The sequence below is a fragment of the Pleurodeles waltl genome, chromosome 1_2 (genome assembly GCF_031143425.1).
Source record: "Pleurodeles waltl isolate 20211129_DDA chromosome 1_2, aPleWal1.hap1.20221129, whole genome shotgun sequence".
Classification (NCBI taxonomy): domain Eukaryota; kingdom Metazoa; phylum Chordata; class Amphibia; order Caudata; family Salamandridae; genus Pleurodeles; species Pleurodeles waltl.
Window position 1 is genome coordinate 336,362,245 of NC_090437.1, and position 20,540 is coordinate 336,382,784.

General features: G+C 40.9%; 1 protein-coding gene across 2 annotated transcripts in view; it reads right to left on the minus strand.

Moving 5' to 3' along the window:
- The window catches only part of DENND4C (DENN domain containing 4C), a 1,359,979-nt gene that overhangs the window by 990,016 nt on the left and 349,423 nt on the right, over positions 1-20,540 (minus strand). For both annotated transcript variants that reach the window (XM_069239287.1, XM_069239298.1), the window contains exon 9: positions 16,671-16,815. In XM_069239287.1, coding sequence (XP_069095388.1) covers positions 16,671-16,815 — 145 coding nt within the window. The remainder of the gene's footprint in view (positions 1-16,670; positions 16,816-20,540) is intronic.

Genomic DNA, 20,540 nt, shown 5'->3' on the forward strand with positions numbered 1-20,540 from the left:
GCATCTGTTGTTATAATGTGCACTGGCTTGTCCTTCAGGAATGAAAGACCTTCTGAGATGAGGGGCGTATCCTTCCACCATTTGAGAGCTTGTTTTGCTGATGGGGTTATCCGAATTACATCGTCGAAAGAACCTTCCATTTGTTTCCATTGATTGTCTAACTGCTGTTGAAGTGTTCTCATGTGCAGACGAAAATTTTCTATCAATGGAATGCAAGACGAAAGCATCCCCAGAAAAGACTTGTAAGTCCGCACAGAAGCGGACCTTCTTTTGCTGAGACGTGCTGCTAAATCTCGAAGTTTCTTTCGTCTGTTGTGTGAAGCAAAGGCTTTTGCTTGGACTGTGTCCAAGACTGCTCCTAGAAATGTGATGTTCTGGGAAGGATCTAGATGAGACTTGGGGTAATTGACTGTCAAGCCTAGTGTTCCGAAAAGAGATAGACATGTCTTCGTGTCCCTGGCAGCCTTTGACGTTGTTCGTGCCTTTATTAGCCAGTCGTCTAAATACAGGCACACTTGTATCCCTAGTTGCCTAAGGTGGGCTGCAACCGGTGCCAAAACTTTGGTGAATACTCTTGGGGCCGACCTGAGGACAAAGGGCAACACTCTGAACTGGTAGTGAGTGCCTGCAACCCTGAATCGTAAGAATTTCCGATGACTGGGGTGAATGGGAATGTGGAAATCTGCGTCCTGGAGATCTAATGATGTCATAAAGTCCCCTCGGTTGAGTAGGCGCAGGACGTCTTGAAGGGAGATCATGCGAAAAGATTGCTTCTTGAGGTATTTGTTGAGAGAACGAAGATCTAAAATAGGTCTCCAGTCTCCTGTTTTTTTCCGTATAAGGAAGAAGCGGGAGTAAAAACCTGTTCCCCTCTGGCTCCTTGTTACGATCTCTATTGCTCCCTTCTTCATTAATATAGTAATCTGTTCCAGAAGTTCGTTGAGATGGGCTGGCGGGGGACCTCTTGGTGGTACATGAGGGGGAGGCTGGTTGAATTCTAGTGTATGTCCTCGGTTGACAATATCGAGAACCCATTTGTCTGAAGTAATTTTGGACCACTGGTGGAGGAACTTGGAAATTCTGCCCCCTATTAGAGTGTTGATATAGGGGCTGGGTGCAGGCATCCGATGAAGGTCAGTGCTTTATTGCCGTCTCCTTGGTCTTGTAAGCCGACTTTCCTCTCGCTTGTTGCCTGAAATGCGTGGATGACTGTTGTCGAAAGGAATGTGGTTGTTGCTGGCCAAAGGTGGAACGAAACTGTCCCTGGTAAGAGGAGTACTGGCGATACTGATGTGCGCCTCCTCTATAAGAAAAGGTTCCTCTCCCTCTCGCTCCCCAAAAGGGCTGTCTCTTGTATTGCAATGATGCCAGAGATCTGGCTGTCTCAGTGTCTGCTTTAATGGATTGTAATGCATCATCCACATGCTTACCAAACAAGAGCTCGCCATCATACGGCATGTCCAGGATCTTTAATTGTACTTCTGGCCTAAAAGAAGTAGCTTTCAGCCACCCTTGACGCCGGAGTACGGCCGCTCCTGCTAACTGGCGAAAACCTGTAGACGAGACGTCTATAGCGCAGTCTATGATTTCAGCCGAGATCTTTTCACCCTCCTGTAGAATCTTGCGCGCTTCTGCTCTACTATCTTCAGGTAACATGTCAATAAATTGCGACATATCAGACCACATCTGGCGGTCATACCTTCCTAGGATTGCTAGGGAATTTGCTGCTCTAACTGTAGTTGCCGCCATCGTTGAGAACTTTTTCCCAATCAAATCCAATCGACGTCCTTCCTTGTCTGGGGGGGCAGTCAGAGATGCTGATGGATTTCTGGACCTTCTCTGAGCTGCCTGCGATATGACCGAGTCTGGTTTAGAGTGACTGACCAAACATGCTGGAGAATTGTCCGGTGCTTTATATTTCTTCTCAAGTCTCGGTAAGACTGCGGGAATGGAGGATGGAGTCTGCATGACCTTAAGGCCCTCCTCCCAAATTAAGTCAACAATGGGTATAGCACTTACAGACTTCCTAGTATCCTCTTTGAAGTCATAAAGAAAACAGTCTGACTGCTTTGATGTTATTGGCAGTTGGAATCTTTTTGCAGCTATTTCCATCACACTATGAAAGCCACCAATATCCTGCGGCGGAGAGTCCACTGGCGGTGGCGTAGAAGGAGATGGTGTTTGAATTTGATATTCATCCCATTCTGGAATGAGTGAGTCAGTGTCCTGAATTTTACCTTCTTCCTGCTCGTCCTCAGATGAAGGTGGAGCAATATCCTGTCCAGATGAAGGAGCTGTGGTAGGATAAGGAAATTCAGATGGTCTAGCAGGGGTGGACACTGGTGTATGCGGAGGTTGCACCGGGGTAGAAGAGCCAGGTGGAGGAAATCTAGAATAATAATCCTGCATCATCTGCTGTAGGTTAGCTATCAACGAGACAGGCATCTGAACTGTCTGCTCCTGCTGCTCTTGAAGTTGCAAGTGACTGATTCTGCTGATCCGAATAAGGCTGGTTATCTTCTTCTTCTTCATCTTCCTCCTGACACTTAATCCGTAGTTCAGATGGGCTACATGCCACCGGGAAGAAACCATCATCAGAATATACATCATCGTCATCCTCCTCGACAGCAAAGAGATGTTGCGGAGGTACTGGTGTGACTTTACTGGGTGATGTATGTGATGGAAGTAGGAGAGAAGACCTGCTCTTTATTGGTAGAATTCTCTGTGGCAGGTAAGGAGATGCTCCCAAATGTTTGGGTATCGGATCAGGGTATTGAGCCGTCGACGGAGCCGTCGTCGAGGGAGCGTTCGTCGATGGTGTTCTCGTCGACGGTGTAGGCGTCGTCAGTGGAGCCGTTATCGGTGCTGTGAGCGTCGTCGGTGAGATCGACGAAGAACTTCTGAATTTACTCGTCGATGAGTGCGTCGACGGTAGAGATTTAATCTTCTTACCCGTCCACTGTTTCTTTGTAATCTTCAAGGTGTGAGCCGACGATGGACCGTATTTCAAGCTCACCGACGTTATAGTCGTAGATGACAGTGGAGACGAGGTAACGATCATTGGCGACGATGGAGCCGTAAACGTGACCGTCGCTGTTGTCGTCGATGAAGGAAGGCCTGCCGTCGACGATGCGCTCGTCGACGGTGTCGTCGACGGTGGCAGGAAACTTGAAGGTCTTTTGAGCTTCTTTGATGAGGAAGCAGGTGTAGATGGCTCTGAGCGAACCTTACCACCCATTTCTCTGGATGTTAAAGCTTGTTCCTCTGGCCTGTCCTTAAATGCATGCAGCTTCTTGGCTGACTTACTGCTCTTGGGGGAGAAGCTCTCCACAGACCTCTTCCTCTTCTTTGAGACCACTGATGTGTCGCTGTCCTCCTCCTCAGGAAGAGCTTCTCTGGCCTTTCTTTTCTGAAGCCAAAGTAAGAGCCCGGCTTCTCTGTCTCTCAGAGTCTTGTTGGGAAAGGTCCTGCAGATCTTACAGTCTTTTACCTTATGCTCTGGATGGAGACAGTATATGCATTCCTTGTGAGGGTCCTCACAGTGAAGTGTTAACTTTCCACAGGTCCCACAAGGTCTAAACAAACCTTTTCTTGCTGTAGACATGATGGAATAATACTAAAGTAAGAACAAAAGTGAAAATTGAAGATTATCTCTTGAAGAGAAAGTAAACTGAGCAGAGCTCAGGGAGACTCCCTTACACACGACGTGCGGTAGAAAATCTGAGCTGAGGATTCTAAAGGGGTGGTCTCGCCTGATTGGCTGAAGTTTGGGCTTTTTCTAATGAGGCTGATGGTTGTACAATTGAATGTGTTTTTTCCTATTGACTTCAATGAAAAAAAAAAAAAAATCTCTATTTATTGCTTTCTATATACCGTGGGACTCCCACTTCGACGACGGGGAATGATTCAAGCATGTGAATCTATGAAAGATACCCCCATACTGGAGAATTAAAGATATTTTGTCTGTCTTTGGCTTCACCCAGTTCCAATGTGGTAGAGAGGGATGAAGCCTTCTATCTCTATGATCTTGCTCAAGCAGCCAAACAAAGATCACTGTTGGGTGGTCTGACCAAAGGTTACTCGAGACCTCACCCACCTTAATAAAACTGTTAGAGAAAATGGGGTCAAGAAGATGATCTGTTGAGTGGGCAGGTTAATTCACAAATTCATTCAAATTCCAAGCTAACATTATATCCTGAAAACTAGAAGCATAATGGTGCGCTGCCTTATACAACTATAAATTGAAATCCCCCAACACCATGAAATTAGAATGTTTTAATATAAAGCTAGGGAACCCCTCCCCTAATGAGGACAGGAAATTGGTGGCTAAACCAGGACGACAGTAAATTAACACCCCTGGCCATGCTTTGTTTGCAGAAGTGGGAGAAACAAAATCCCAAGGATTCAGCCCCAAGAAGATCAGGGATTACAAAGGATTTGAGTTTCAGGGAGTGTTTAAAAATTATAGCAACGCCCCTGCCTCCCTCTCCAACTCTATAATGATGAACGATTGACTAACTTGCTGTAATAGCTAAAGCAATATCTGGTGCAGCACAGTCACTCATCCAAGTTTCAGTAAGAAAGAGGATATCCAAATGTTCATATCTGAGAAAACTCAAAAATATGTATTGTGGTTTTCTTTAAAGATCTCACATTTATTAGTGCTGCCTGGATCCCTAAAATGCTGGTCACCAACTTGTTGACCTGCGAGGCACCTATCAGCCTGCTTACTGCCTTCCAATTTGAAGGGGGATATCTGACAAGTAAGCTCGAGAGAGGTTGTAGATAAATCAGATATTGCAAGACACAACCTACCGTGATTTAGAGTAATGATATCGTTCATGGAGTACCTCCTGCAGGGGAGAAATTTGGGCTGCATGGCTGGCGTTATACACTGACCGAGAACAGACTGGCTTGCCTTAGGTGCGCCAGCTGAACATCTGCAACCCGGCCCTTCTTGAATGCCTCCAGGATTTGCGCTCTCTAGACCGCTGACTTTAAAAAATGGGGGCCGTGAAGTGGCTCAAAGTGGAAGGAAATCGACAAGAACGCACTGAACACAGCATTCTACTTAGTGCTAAAAAAAAAAAAAAAGTGTAGAGTGCAGTTTAAAATCAGCCTCAGGTACTTTTTTATAAAATAAGCTATAATGTACAAAACATTACCCCCCAATGTCGTATCAGCAGACCTGAAAGAGGGTCCGGGCACCGGCCCTTTTTAAATGCCTCCCGGACACCTTAGCTAGATCAGGAAACCAAGCATTTCCTTGGGATCACTTCTGTCAATTTTGAACAGAGCATAATTTTCAGAGTGGAAAACAAATGTGTTTCATAAATATCGCATTGCTACATACACCGCAGTATATTTTATTGATAATTGTAGTTCTGTTATATAGTCAAGTGAGCTAGTAGTAGCCCTCCTAATTTCTCATACTCTTCTTTTATTTGTGCACATTGAGTACGTACTTCTGCATGCCCTCCTTGCACAAAAAAGCCAGCAAACAAGTGAGTGACTAGGTTTGTCTTCCTTCTCCCAGGATGTTCTGAGGCAGGTAAAGCATAACACAAGAGGACCAGTTTCTTCTTAATGCTCAAAATGGAACAAGGAGACATTCTTTTGCTTCCTCTTAAGTGGCTCTTCTTGTAACCAATCCTTGACAGTAATATGACTTTGTTCTTGTTGAAGTTGTTTTTATTTATGTCTTCTTAAAGCACACTCAACCGGAGGGTAACAGCGCACTACACAAAATAGTGTTGAAGTGCTACAATAAATCATATATATAGACAATAAAAATTACATGCACTTCTTCAAACATAGTGTAAATGAAACTGGATGCATTAGAATGGGAAAGTACAAGTAACTGACAGTGGGAGAAGAACAAGGAAATCGGAGGAATAGATGGATTATGATTACATTGGAACTGAGGACATACACAAAAGGGAGACCCATTAGACACTAAACTTGATGACAACAACTAATCTGGTCAGGCATATATAGTGTACTCAAAAAGAATGATAAAGGACAGAAGGCTGGAGTATGAAAGATTGGCGAAGAATATGAATAGACAGTTAGTATGTATAGTATATTGGGTGGAACGTGAGAAAGAAAAAATAAAACAGGAGATTGAAAAGGTCTTGCTAGATGGTGTTGTGCAGTGAAGGAGGAAATAGTCGTAGAGGAACAACAGAAAACATGTGGCCCAGGTGGCTGCAAGGGATTGGAGGATGAGAACATGAGTAACTGGATGCAGAGACTAATGTGCAAGATTAGTCAGTGTAAATTAATTGCATGCTGGTCAAAAAGTTAGGTAGTAATTAAAGAGTCAGATTGCCTAAGTTTGATTGGAAGTTAATTTCAAATTGTTGTTGCAGCATTGGAGAAGGCCTTAGCGGCCACTTCTTTGGTTATGAATTCTTTGCCCCAAATGTCTGAATCAGTAGACTTCTAAGATTTTTGTTGCCTCAGGATTGTTTGATGGTTGATAGTAGGTATTTCAGGTTTGTTCAGGAATAAAGTCTTGAAGGTAACATGGGCAATCTTAAAGCACCAGGGTGATGTACAGAAATGTTGTTCTCTGGCTAAAAGACTAACTGCTGAGTGGGTCGCTGTAAAATGCTTCAGCTCCATCTGTGTTCCATGCCAGGGTAGTCAAAAATAAAGATCATGTGTTTTGCTACAACCTGTGTCTGGCAATCATGACAGCACTCTTCTGTCCTTGTCCAATAGTGATCTGATGTTTGAACAAAGGGAAAAATAGTACCCACATGCCTAGCGATACGGTAGATTGCCCGTTACAAATGATATTTCCAATGCAAAATGCTAATCATCTAATTGATGGCTAACAGTTCACAAGTGTGGATGATTTCTCTCAGTCTACATCAAATTCCTCTGGGTTCAAAGCCTCCATTTCTCAGTTTCCTTGGGATATCATAGCTGAAATTTAAAACAGATATCATCTCAGATCCAATCATTGCTTCATAAATCAGAAGGAATGCCTTTGCACCTGTAACTCCCGGACAGGAAGAGCAAGAATATGGACTTGGGAGGTAGAAAGAAGTGTGGTACAGCAGCCACTGTATTGAAGAATATTAGTGCCACAGCCTTCATTGGCCTTTATGGTAGAGAAATTTGTAATGGACTTAAGGCTATTTCCCACGACCTGTCTGATCAAGCAAAGGTTCATTACCATTGCTTAGTTTATAAAAATAAAAATAAAAAGCCACTGCAGCTTGCACTACCCAGGAAGGGAGGTGGGAAGGAGGGACCTGCTCGGAGAGCCAGGAAGTTTGGAAGCACCAGCTGCTCTACAAGTCATCACACAAAGCAAAAGTGGGAAATATAGAGCAAGGCGAGCTTCCACTTCTTGTGCTTGTCGCTCAGCTATGCCGCTCCGAGGATGTAAATTGAATGTGAAAGTGCTCGCTGGCTGTGGTTGGAAACCATTCGAGGCAGCCTGCTCTGTTTGCACCCGGTCTACCTGCGGGGGGGTTTCACAGCAGTGGGGAGAGGTGAAAGAGGCTATCTCTGTACGAAAAAAAAAAAAAAAAACATGCACCCTGTGGGCCGCGCCGAGTATCTACAAAAAGCATAAATAAATATAGTTGAAAGTGTTCACTGGATGCCAAACTTGCTTTCTATTTTGACTGGAGTGTCTAGGTTGCCATTTTGAACCTGAAAACGAGTCAAACCAAAGTAAAAAAAGAAAAAAAAAAAAAAAGTGTGCTGACAAACACATACATTAAGAACAGCACAAGCGTACATGTAACAGGGAAAGTCTCCATGGGAGGAAACCAAGCAACAAAAGGAGGGACAAATACAACTAAGTGACCCTTAAAAAAAATAAGACACATTTACAAGAGGCACTACAAAGAACAAATGAAAAGCAACGGGCAGCAGTGGGCGGGCACATACTCCACAGAGTACATAACAGCATGTCTCGAAGAAACAGCGCATGCGCTGCATAGGCAAGACCTAAAAATGGACCCTAAGGAACATTTTAAACCTGCTTTTCATAGCAAAATAAGGCAGAAACCCAAAATTTAGTAGGTTTAGGGGAAGAATAAGATAATTTAAGGCAGAATATAAATATAAGGACAAGAGTTTTTAACTTAAAAAGAATTACATTTCCTTCACTCTTTCCACCTTGGTTAGCCACTATAGTGTAGTGAGCAATTGCTTTTCACATGGAGTGGCTGCTAACCATTGTCAAGCATGATTATTCTATTCATGTCAAGGTTAAGCTACCAACTCCACCAAAAACAGACAGCAAAGTTCCAGACTGAAATATCCATCTTGTTAAAAAAGGCCAATTAAACTAGTTACTTCCTTTCTTATACGGAAAAGAAAGTATTCCAGATACTTCCTGATACAAGAAGAGAGAAATCAGACCAATAGTTGGATCTTCAAAACTCAACTGGATCACAAGGATGTGGAGCGCATCTGGAAGTTTTGGGAGTACAAGGTAAATGGTCTAAGAAGGAGGCCTTGTATTACATTCATTACTAAGTCTATCTAGCCCTAGAAAACTTTCTGCCTCCTGTGGCAATGACTGCACTCTAATTCAAAAAAATACATCAACAATGCACTAACTGGTACAAGAAGAGTGGCAACAGATCAAGATTACTCTCCGTAGAGCCTCAAAAGATTTGGTCACAGGCCTTGACAAGGGGCCCATCTTTGAAAGAAATACACTTGTCAGGAGCACTTACAAGCTGATGTTTTAAATTGATTCTACGAAGAAAATCACAAATAGGTTCTGAGTGACACCAAATATTTATACTGTGGAGCGTTCCAGGGGTAGATCAGCAAACTACACTCCATACATCTAAAAAAAAAATAAAAAAAAAAAAAAAATGCAGCGGCACTGCCGTTCGGAACCAGGGTTAACACTTTTTTGGTTTCTTGACTTAAGACATTACATTGCACTTTACCTCCAATTCCACTGATTTCTGCAGTCAAACTGAATCTCTGGAACTTACAGGCAAAAGTGATCCAGACTGAACATGATTGTGGTGATATCTAGATCTGCTGCAAAAGTCTCTCACAGCACACAAGTGGTCACCATGCAAACTAAACCAGCTGATCGTTTCTCAGAGTACCACTCAATCTATCACCATGACCTTGTGAGCCACACTGCCAAATTCAGACACTAAGGGCATCTGAATGTACTAAAGGCATGAATAGACATATTAAAGGAAGCCACGCGCCCTTCAACTAAAGCATGCTACTCCTATAAATGGAACATATTTTGGATACACTGTTAACAAAAATATTACAACCTTATCACCTGCCGAGAAGATGTCATCCTTCTATATCTATCTTCTGCAACCTAAATTAAGAGTTCACTTCGATTAAGATTAATTTTGCTACTATTATAGTATTCAAAAAACTTTCTGAAAGGGTTTAAGAAGGTATTTCAATTCATCACCTCTCTGCCTCCACTTTAGGAGTTGAACTTGGTACTGACTAAAATAATGAACTCACCACTCAAACAAATTCACAGGATGTTATTGCAGCATCTCTAGTGGAAGACTATCTTCCTAATAGCAATTATGTTAGCCGTACAGTGAGCAAGATTCAGATTCAGCCTCTATTTGCTAGAGAGACTTACACTATTCTTCACACTAACAGAGTAGTATTAAGGACTCACCCCTCTCCTTTATCCAAAAGGAAGCCTAAGAATTCCACATAATCCGCACTGTCACTTTTGGAACATTCTTTCCTAATCCATAACTGCAAGAAAAGCGAGCATAACATTCTCTTGAAGTTAGAAGGGTTGTTTTTATTCACGAAGACTCAAGACCCTTCTCAACACTAAACTTTTTATAAACTATGGTCACATTCATCAAGGTCTGGCTCCTGAAAAGCAATAAAGCCCATCTATCTCATGACTGTAGCCTGCATAGCCTTAGGCTAACAACTAATGAATAAGATTCTACCGGTCACACCAAATGCCCACTCTACCAGGGTTAAAGCAGCTTGGCTGCGAAATAATCCTTTCAGACATTTGTCAAATTGCTGCCTCGCTAATCCACACCCACAGAACCTGGTACCCTTTAATTAGACATGGCAGTACTGCGTAATTATGAATTGGAATGGGGAATAACTTTGCACACTGTATTTTGCTGGAAGGAGTATTCCTTTTTATGTAGCAATCATCACTCACACTGACCACTTGCTCCGAGAAGAGATCAGTGTGAGCAGGGGGTATGAGGGCAGGGGAGACTGTAGCCTAGCACTGGGGGAGCATGTGTTAGTTGAGGGTCTAGCAGTGGCTGGAAAACAGATCCTTGCTGTAATACAGCTGGCTACCAAAGCAATTGTGCTGGCTAGGTTTTCCAGATTGTAAAATTGAGGTACCCTGTTATCACAGCCGGTAAATCCATGCGTGGGAACAACAGCACAAACTAGATAGTTTCCTTGGACCCTGTCTGATGGATCAACCAAAATTCTCCAGGAAAGAGGTGACATGGATTAACTTTTTGGGGAAAGCTTTGTAAAAATTTGTCAAACAGCGGGAAAGTTATTAGTGAAACAAAAAAGATGATCTTCTTATGGAAATGTAACGTAACTTTGACCAAACAACAGCAACTTCTACTATGTAATATATGTGTGTGTGTGTGTGTGTGTGTAAGATATGTGTGTACACACTACTAGAGATGTCGAAGCTGGAGTATTATCATTCAATCTCACTTCTACTGTTCCAGGCAAAAATACGAGAAAAGCATGTCAGATACTTGATGTAAGATACTTCTAATCTGGAAGCAGCTCTGCCTATGCCCCCCTCCCACCCTTTTAGTGGTCAGAGGCACCTGACCCGCTACTGGCTCCCAAACAGATGGTAAAAATTCAGGATTAGGGCTGGACAGTAAACTGGGGCTTTTCCAGTGGACTTCCTACAGTTTTAGTATCCTCGGATGCAATCAGAGGATTCACTGGTCTCTGTCTAACGCCACATAAAAGACCTTAGTACAGCCCCTGATTATATTGTGCTTAGGCTAAAGCAATGTGCTGTACCTTGGAATAACTAAGACTTATCTTAAATGGCTTCAAATGATTCAAAACTCACTCTATTTCACCTGTAGAGCCTTGACACAAACTGGCCCCTAGTATTTTTTAGCATCTTGTCAGTGCATATTGCCCCTTGAGAACTTCTGTTGTGCAAGGCAGTTTTTTTTTTTTAAAGATATTTGGCTCTAAAATTATTGAACTCTCTTCCCCTTAGGTCTCATCCTTTCTCAAGGGTCATTCTGTAAACATCTTAAAATTTGGCTATTCTAACTGCCTTTGCTGTTTTAACTATTGTGCTGCTAGCACTGGGAAACCTTATGTGGCCAGTGATGCAATATACAACTTATGAAATAGAACTAGAGGTAGAGTATCTGTTCAAAACTGGTTTTCTGGTGACGCATCTGAAGCCTCGTTATACTGTTGTGTCAAAGATGCTGGCAGTCTTCAACCACTAACCGAGCTTAAATGTTCATATCCCTGGTGCTCGTCATTGGTAATAGCTTTCTTGCCCTAGTGCTCTTGAATTGCGCTGTGAATGTGAAGAGAACGTTTGATCAGCACCTTACTTTTGACATGATTATTTACTTAGAGGGTATTGTGATGTGAAGGATTGGTGCAGATGACTATACAAGTCAAAATCTGAAAACCACCCATGATTGAGATGAGACCAGGAGACTGAATGCCATCGAGGATTGAGAATTTGGACTTAATATTTTGTATTGCTTGTTGAACTGAGGTGCCTCAATGTAATTGAGACATGAGAGGAATTTATACAAAAGAGCCCTGAAGAAGCAGCTGGATGCAGCAAAACATGTGGTGGTACAGGCTTTAACTGATGATGATGATGATGATGATTTGGTTTTTTAACAAGATCTGAATAAGCGTCACTGTTTGACATAATTGTGGGTCTTTCAACTATCACAGAACATCTGATCTGCACTGACTTATGAAAGATTGTAACAACATGGACTATATTGTCAAGTGTGGACATAATATCCAACGAGGTTCATGTCAGATTGTGTCAAGAAAGTTTTTTGCAAGTGTGTTAATCGAGGCTCTCTCTAATACACAGTGCAATATAAGTGAAACAAAATATCACTACTCAGGACTAATCTGGCAGCTGAACTACATAAAGTACTTCGATATCGAGTTTGGGTCGGACTTAATCAACACGCTAAGCCATGACAAGCATCTAACCCTTCAAAGTATTAACCATTTATTAGAAGAATGGTCACCAAAATTCATTACCGGGTGGGGCCGCAATGAAACGATAAAGATGATGATATCTCCCTTAGTTAATTATCTAGTAAGTATGCTACCCCTAACACTCACCGACGACTTCTACCGTAAACTGGATACAATTATCAATGATTTTATCCGGCAGGGCAAAAAGACCCAGAATGGCCTTACACAAGTTAAATCTACCCAAGAACCTGGGTGGCCTCTACCTACTGAATTTCAGAAACTACCAATCAGCCTTTCTTGCTAAAAAAAAGGAGCCTATTGGTTTTCACCCCCGAAACCTACACCCCACTATAGCTAGAAGTGGAAAAAGCAATTTTGGACCCGACAACCCTACTTACATCTACTGATAAGCATATACCATACTCTAAATATATCTTTAAGAATACCAAAAACGCCTTACTCCTAATTGACAATAAAATGCAATCTAAATGGAAATCCTCCAATCTTGCTTCTCTTTGGTACAACCCAAATATTAAGTATAAAGGTCAGACTATTCACTGGCAATCCTGGATAAATAAAGGTATTTATTACCCCAAACAATTAGGCATACCCTCCAACCCTTTAACCTTCGCAAATCTTCAAGAAATGTATCATATTGAGAACCAGGAATTCTATAATTTTCTTAACAATAAAGTAGCACTAACTAAGTCTCACTGTCTCCATGAAGACCCTTCTATCCCACCTACTTTAAAAAATCTCCAAACTTGGACATCAGGTATCTAGAATCTACCATTTTCTCCAACCACACGCTACCAAAAATTTTTGAAAGACTTTGGAACTCTGGAATGGCCATTCGCAATCTGGAATTACAGATTCAGAAAGGATAAAAATTTGGAGATCAGTAACCCTACATAAAAATACTCCTATACTTTCACAAACCAAGCTTTTTGGTTAAAACACACTATCTATTGGACGCCTTCATGTCTACATGCAATGAACATAGTAGATACACCTACATGCTGGAACTGTCATGAGGAAAAAGGCGACCTACCTCACCTGATCTTTTACTGCAGACAGGTCAAAAACATTCTGGAATGAAGTTTTCTTTTTTATTTCCAAACTTTTCCACATTAAACCAGAAAATAATGTTTCATACTTAATCACGGGCTTTCTTGATCAAAAATGAATCAGACCGCCTACTTCTTGACCTTTTGCTAACAGCAGCAATCAAATCAATTACCACTAACTGGAAATCCACACATAAAACCACTTTTGCACCATGGTTAAATTGGATAACTCAAATCTGCGGAGCGGATAACACTGCTCTCCAATGCTACCCATGGAAAACACACACACAACATATGGGGTTTCTTGGACAAATTATTTGCTTCCAATAAGCCACCATGAACAAACCTACAGCTCTTACTCCAAAAGAAACCCATGTGTATCTAGTCTTCAACCCTTAAAATATCCACAGTAACCTGTAACTAACAGCAATACAATGCTTAATCTCATCCTATTTCTTCTCACTCTTTCTTTACTTTCCTAGCTCTTTTATTTGATCTCTTCTCTGTACTACTTTACTTAATACAATACAGACTTGATCATGTATGTGTATGGGAATTGATGTTTATTTTCGCATTTGTCTAAAACACACAATATATGTACTGTACTCTGTTTTTCTTTGTTTTGTAAACTTATAAAAGAATAAAAATCCGTCTGAACTAAAAAAATAAATTCACTTCTGTGTGTTTGAGTTATGGAGTCGACTAAATTATATAAAGTATGTGTAAATAAGTGCTCCATAAATAATGATCCAATGAGCAGGTCAGAAATGTTACTGGTCTCAAAGGGTTTGAGCAGCACCAGGCCAAATCACCAAAATTACCTTTCAAGTGCATCAGTGGCACAAAGGAACTGATCTGTTTCCCTAAAACATTTGCCGTACTAAAGCAATACAACAGAGCCCTTTCAGACATCCAGTGTGTGTCTCAAGAGTTTTCAGCCACAGAGTGGAGATCTGGAAAGAATGCTAGTAAGTTCATTTAATTACATGAAATGTGGCCATAGCCTCAGGAAGAAACTGAGGAGGAGTAGGACAATTCTATCTTCTAGTATTTATGGAAGCGACTCCAGTTGTTAGAGCTTAACTTGACTTACTCTGTACACTGAGGTAATTCATCTTTACCACACCTCATTTACCATGTAGCACCTTCACCACACAGGTAAAACGCACAATGCTGATAAGAGGTACCTTAAAGACGTGGTACTTTACCACGCAGGTAAGTTTTCTTTAAAACAATTACACACATTTATACTGATTACAAAAGAACAAAGGTTAAAGAGGCATTATAGTTCAGAGAAAATGTCAGTTTAAATGCAACATTTTAGACTTAACACTGAAACTCTGCAAGTTTAGTTATAGTGAAATAACTCTCGTCCCTGCCATGCAGCGCTGCTAGCAATGTTGTCAGTTCAGTTGTCATCAGACGTAATGTTGTCAATGAAGTCACAGAATATATGTGAGGTCAAAGGCAATGCACAGCGAAGGTGCAAGATAGTAATGTGAAATTAACTATAACTGTTGCTTTTCATTGGTTTTTTTCTTTAAAACATCACATTTTCACTATCCTACAAGGTCACTTTAACCTTTTTTTTATTTTTTTTAGTGAATTTCTGAGTTGTTTTTTTTTTTTTAATGAAAATTAAGATTATCACCGTACCAAACTACGACTTTATTGTAACCTTTGTTTTTTCCAAATAAAATAATATTTTAGCACCATATGCAAGGTCAACCTTGCACGGACAGACAATTTCCACCACACACAGCGTTCAGCCATGCATGGTGTGTGGTTGACTGCAGGGCCTGGCCTTTCGACAGGGGTGGCGTCCAACCCCCTGTCGGAAGCCAAACCCATGTGTTTTTTGTGACATATTCTGCAAATGTGAGCGCTAAGTCAGTCTAACCATGCCATCACAGTCAAGATCATTTCACTTTGTGAAAATCTGCATTTTAATATCTTAGGAACAAATGGAAAGAGAAACGTAAGCAATGTTCAGTGCCAGCTTAACTGTAGTGTATTGGTCTGTATGGAGCATAACACAGTGGTTATCTTGTTTCCATGGGCAGTGGTCAAAATATTTTGACATCTAGAGTGACAACTTAACATCTAGAAATGAGTACTAGATATCTGGTAAGATTCCCAAACATCTAAGAGAACACATATTGTTAGGAGCTGAGGACACAGGAATTACTTTTCTGCTCTCAGAATTTTTACAAGTGATTGCTCTCTTGGGTATCCACTGTCCAGTTAATAGTATGAGTAGTGAAGTACTTCTGTATGAACTAGTGGCTCAAGGCAAGTGTTTACACGCTACAACAAACTACTGCTTAAGTAACTAAAAGCTGTATATCAGGGAGGGAATGGAGTACACAGTGTAAACGCCGTTTAACCAATATATTTCATTTTAGGGTAAGCCCTCTGCTTCTTATGCTTCCTTTGAAAGACAGAGACCATCAGGCTCCGTTTACATAACTCTGGAAAGGGGTGACCTTGATTCCAGCACATACTGGAACAATTGTGTTAGAATCCAAGAAGAGCTTTTAGGAGATCCCTCATGTGAAGGCAGTAGTCAAGCTTCCTAAGCGACAATGTGATTTTGGTGAGTGGTAACTTCTTTAATGACGGCACATAAATAGCTCATCCAGCCTGGTGTTAATGCACCTGCTGAATACACTAACAGGCCTGAATAGCTTAAAATGTTCTCTCGAAATTAGGAAACAAGAATGCATTACATAAAGTCCAAGCAAGCTAGTGAAACCAATCTGAACTTTGACGTGGGGCCCTTACGCGAGACAAATAGAACTGCGCTCGCTTCTGTGAAAGATGCGGCCTAGCATCTAGTTACGACCACTAGGTTTTGGTGTTCCCTCGAGTACTGACCAGAGAACGTTTTGAGGTAAACATGTTGAATCCCTGATGTATTAACATACACGTATGATGGAAAGAAAAGTTTGGGGCACACTGACAACTGTTTATTTCAAAGGTGTTTGGCATACTGAGAACGGAGTAATGACTAAAAAATAAAGTGCAACTAAGTTACTAAGGTGGGTAACAAAGGAACATCTGGGCACGACGTCGGAGCAAGATAACGCTTCTGTTGACATCTGCAGTGACCACAAATTTAAATCCAGGCAAGGCATACTCCGCACTGGATCTTTACACTATCGAGAAATGTAATTCCATTAAACTTGCTAACATAACATCAATTATGCAGCACTGAGATGTGCAGTGTAAAGCGCTATATAAATAAGTTATCATGAGACTGGAGAGGGGTGCGGTAGGAAGTGTGAAGTGTTGACTAATGCAGAAGTTGATTTTTATGTAAATGAAATGGGGATGTCAATCAAACCAATATAATATAGATTACAGCAAAGAATATCGGTAGTGTAGCAACACCAGTAAACTTCTCACCGCTACAACTGCTTCAGCTACTCCGGTCAGCACAGCCGGCCTGAGTGAGTGCAGCAAAATTTTGTTTTCTAGCAGGACGAATAGCAGCAAAGTTGCACAGTTCTCAGGTCCAAGGTTCATCAGTAGAGTGCTGAAATTTGCGCCGCTAAAAAAGGAAACACGAAAAAGACCTTAATCTGAATTTTTAGTGCCAGCTGTACAGTAACAAATCTCATCTACCACTAAAAGAAAACACCCTTCTAAATACAAGGCTTCAGCAAATAGGCCACAGCACGCACACAGAGTACCCATATTGTTCGTAGGCGATGGGAATCAGTTCCTATGGAACTAAATCACATCACTAGACTGGCACCGATCGCAGTACTCCAGGTAAGTATATTTTAACTACCCACACTTGCTTTTTACTATCATACACACTCACATCTCTTAAGCATTAAATACTTCAAAAATATCACACTGCCAGCCACAAGCACATTTCAGATACACCTTTCATTACTGCGTCCATGGTCAATCAGTAGATTCATAAACTCATCGAATGTCTATAGAAATTTACATTGACAATCTCAAGTTATGCTAACAATTCAGGCTTAACTGCACTAAATTAAAACAGAATAGAAAAATCGGATATATGGTTAAAGGTCCATCACCCACAAAACCACAAGATTCCTAAATTCGTAAACCCCAATCCTAATCCTACGCCTTACATACCTCCACTGCACAAAAAATACATTCTATTCATTGAGCATTTTCGCTAATTAACTTTATTATCAGGGACATTTTTGGGGGGTTGAAAACAAACGTTTCATATTACCATCGTTATCAAATATATTGCTTGACAGTCCAATGCAGATTAGAAAAATATTGCCTTCAAGTGTTCTTTAAGTACAGAGTGCTATCAGCACTTATTAAAAAAAAAAAAACAGAATAATGACAATTTGTACATGATCATGTAAAGAAATCCTGAACTGTTGTGTGCCATCCTTAGCCACCATGCTTAAAGATAGATTGTCTCTTAAAGTACGGATCATTCAAGCTACTGATTTATACTTCTTGTCCCTACGTCTGTTTTCTCACAATTAGCAGGCAGTGGTATGGGGCTTTAGACCTTTTTTGCACACCACAAAAGAAAGCTGTTCAGAATTACAGCTGTAAGTGTAGATCCTCTCCATGTTGACAGCTGTCTTGCCTAAAGGGGACTTTATAACTCACAGTACTGGAATCATACACAGATACACAAGTTTGTTTCAGAATTGCTCCAAGTCGAAAAAGGAAAACTCAGAAACCATTTCCTAATCCTTACAGTAGAACTGTTTTCTACGGTCTGCACTGCTTAATTCTACTCATTCTTCTTTTTTGGACTGTAGACATGCTAAACAGTCCTCAAGCCCCAAACATAATCCACTATTTTAGTTGCAGTGTTAGCATGTACTTAATAGCCACACTTGCTTTTTCAGTGGTGGTAGGGTGGTGTGCATGTGAATCAATTATATATTTCCGTGCTGAGTAAGTTGAGCTTCCGGTAGGTTACATTGAATTCTCCACTACTTGATCATTCATAGATACACCTTTTTATTTTGAAGCCTACCAGATGCAAACAACATCCTGTGGACATTAGGAAAGCTTCCCTGGGAATGCATTCTGCTTGTTGGTTATCATTGGCTTTGTGGTTAGTAACTCACATTTGTTTGCTTTCTATTTGCTGGCTTTTTTTCATGCCTGTACACTCCAGTTCATCTCTTCATTTGCCCAAATCTTATTTACTGCATCCCTCCACCAGTATTGGATTTCTGTAAACAGGCTTTTAAATATTTTTATTATCTTGTCACATTTGCTGTGCATTCAAAGACACAGGCCAAATGTCAGGCTCTGTCTTTCAGGAAGCCTGATGTTTACTTTTTTTTTTTTCTGACTTCAAAGTGAGAGGATTTATGTGCAAATCATACTGGCTCTGGGGGAGTGCATGGGGAAGGCTGTACAATATTTTTTTACTAGCACACAACATTTAAATGTCTGTAAATGAACTGTGCAGATATTTCAGAATTAAAGCCCAAAAGTAGCATTTCTGGTAATTCTAAAACTTGGTGTAAACATTTTAAAACGATCAAAAGAAATCAATACACTAAGTGAAGACATTTCCACAAATTATCGTTTGTGCTCTGTATACTTTAATCAGTGAAACTGTATGTCTGTGCAAATGTAATGGCGATTTCAACTGAGGATGTGTTTGTAATAGAAGTGTGTTATCACACTATGTACAATCCACTCCAAGCCACTCTCCTCTGCACAATTCCACTCCTCTCTACTCCACTCTACTCTACGCCACACTACTCGACTATGCATCACTGCACTTTTTCGTCAATGCACTCTACTTACAGTCTTGAAGCCAATTGTAACCCACCCCCCTTCTACTGTACTCCATTTTCTAAGGTTACCAGATCAGACCATTTTCCCAGTTGCTAGACAGATCAAAATTATACCACCATGCACAGCATGTTCTTATGGAGACAGAAATTTTGAAATCACTGGTGTTTGTTGGTAGAACCACAAGAGCTTAAGCCAGTTACTGCAGTGCATTCTGTCAACCTTCAAAACTGAGATGGTGGAGCTGTGTTTTTCTGTAAGGCACAGTCACACTCAACTTGCTATCTCCCATTGTACTTTTATGTGTATTACAGGTTTATTTTACTTCACAGACACCAGCCATTTATAACGCAGTACCCTTAAGGCAGTTTGTTTTGCTAGTCAAATGACTTCTTGGTGAGGACTTTTCATTCTGCAACTCCTTCACTAAGGTACACTAGGATTTCAAGACTATGGTTTGTTGGACTCTTGTCTACTGGGCTTGTAAGTATGCAAAATAATGCAGCATTGACAAGGATTTGGGGTTGCCTAAAGGCAACATTATATGAATTGGGATCCATGGAATGAAATTGCATTGACTTATACTTTTGGTTGAAAGCATTTCATCATGTGAGCAACCACATATAATGATTGTGCATTATCGAGGTAATGATCAATGATTTAGGTGTAGTTACTTAGTTTGCTCTATTATTTGAAATTAAAGAAATGTTCGAAAAGTTGATCTATCTCTTCTCCTAGATAGTCTTAATATCTGCCAACATCTGTCAAAAACAGAAGTAAAACTAGTCTGACCACAAATAGAAAAATCTTAGACACATGTCAACAATGTAATTTCTGTGTACCTTGGGGACCAAGATCCATCTATTACAATAATATTCGGTTCGACATGCCTGGAATTTCCTGAAGAGATGAGATGCTTGTCACAACAGAATGAAAAAGATCTACCTCAACCTAAAGGAAAGTATCAAGTTCTAATTATATGTGTATGTAATACACACCATGATCCCACAGGCTCTTCATAGTTCATGTCTGTTATAAAAGCCTTTTGGGGGATTTTTCTGTGAAGCAGGGATCCTCTGTGGTTCCCAAACAAAAACAAAAAAAAAAAACTTTTGCTTTGCAATTTCCCTTTTGCTATGTGATTTTCACCATAGCTTCCTTAATGTTCTGTGGAGCATTTGTAGATTCTTTAAATGTACAGGCAGTGCCGGCAACCCTCCAAAGGGGTCCAACCACCACTAAGCACCAAGTGGGACCTACGGGCAGCACCTGCACTCCATCCTCTGAAGGTATCCAACCCCCAACGCCAGCACCTTTCATCCCCTGCTGAGAATAACCTAAAAGTTGAATTTGTGTTCTTTATTTATAGACGGTCACTAGACCAAAATGATTGTCTCTGATTAACAGTCTGTGCCTTGTGCACTGGTCCATTTCTGTTTATTACTTTTCTTATCACACCAATAATAATACAAGCAAGTTATCATTTTTACAGCATACATTGTATTATGT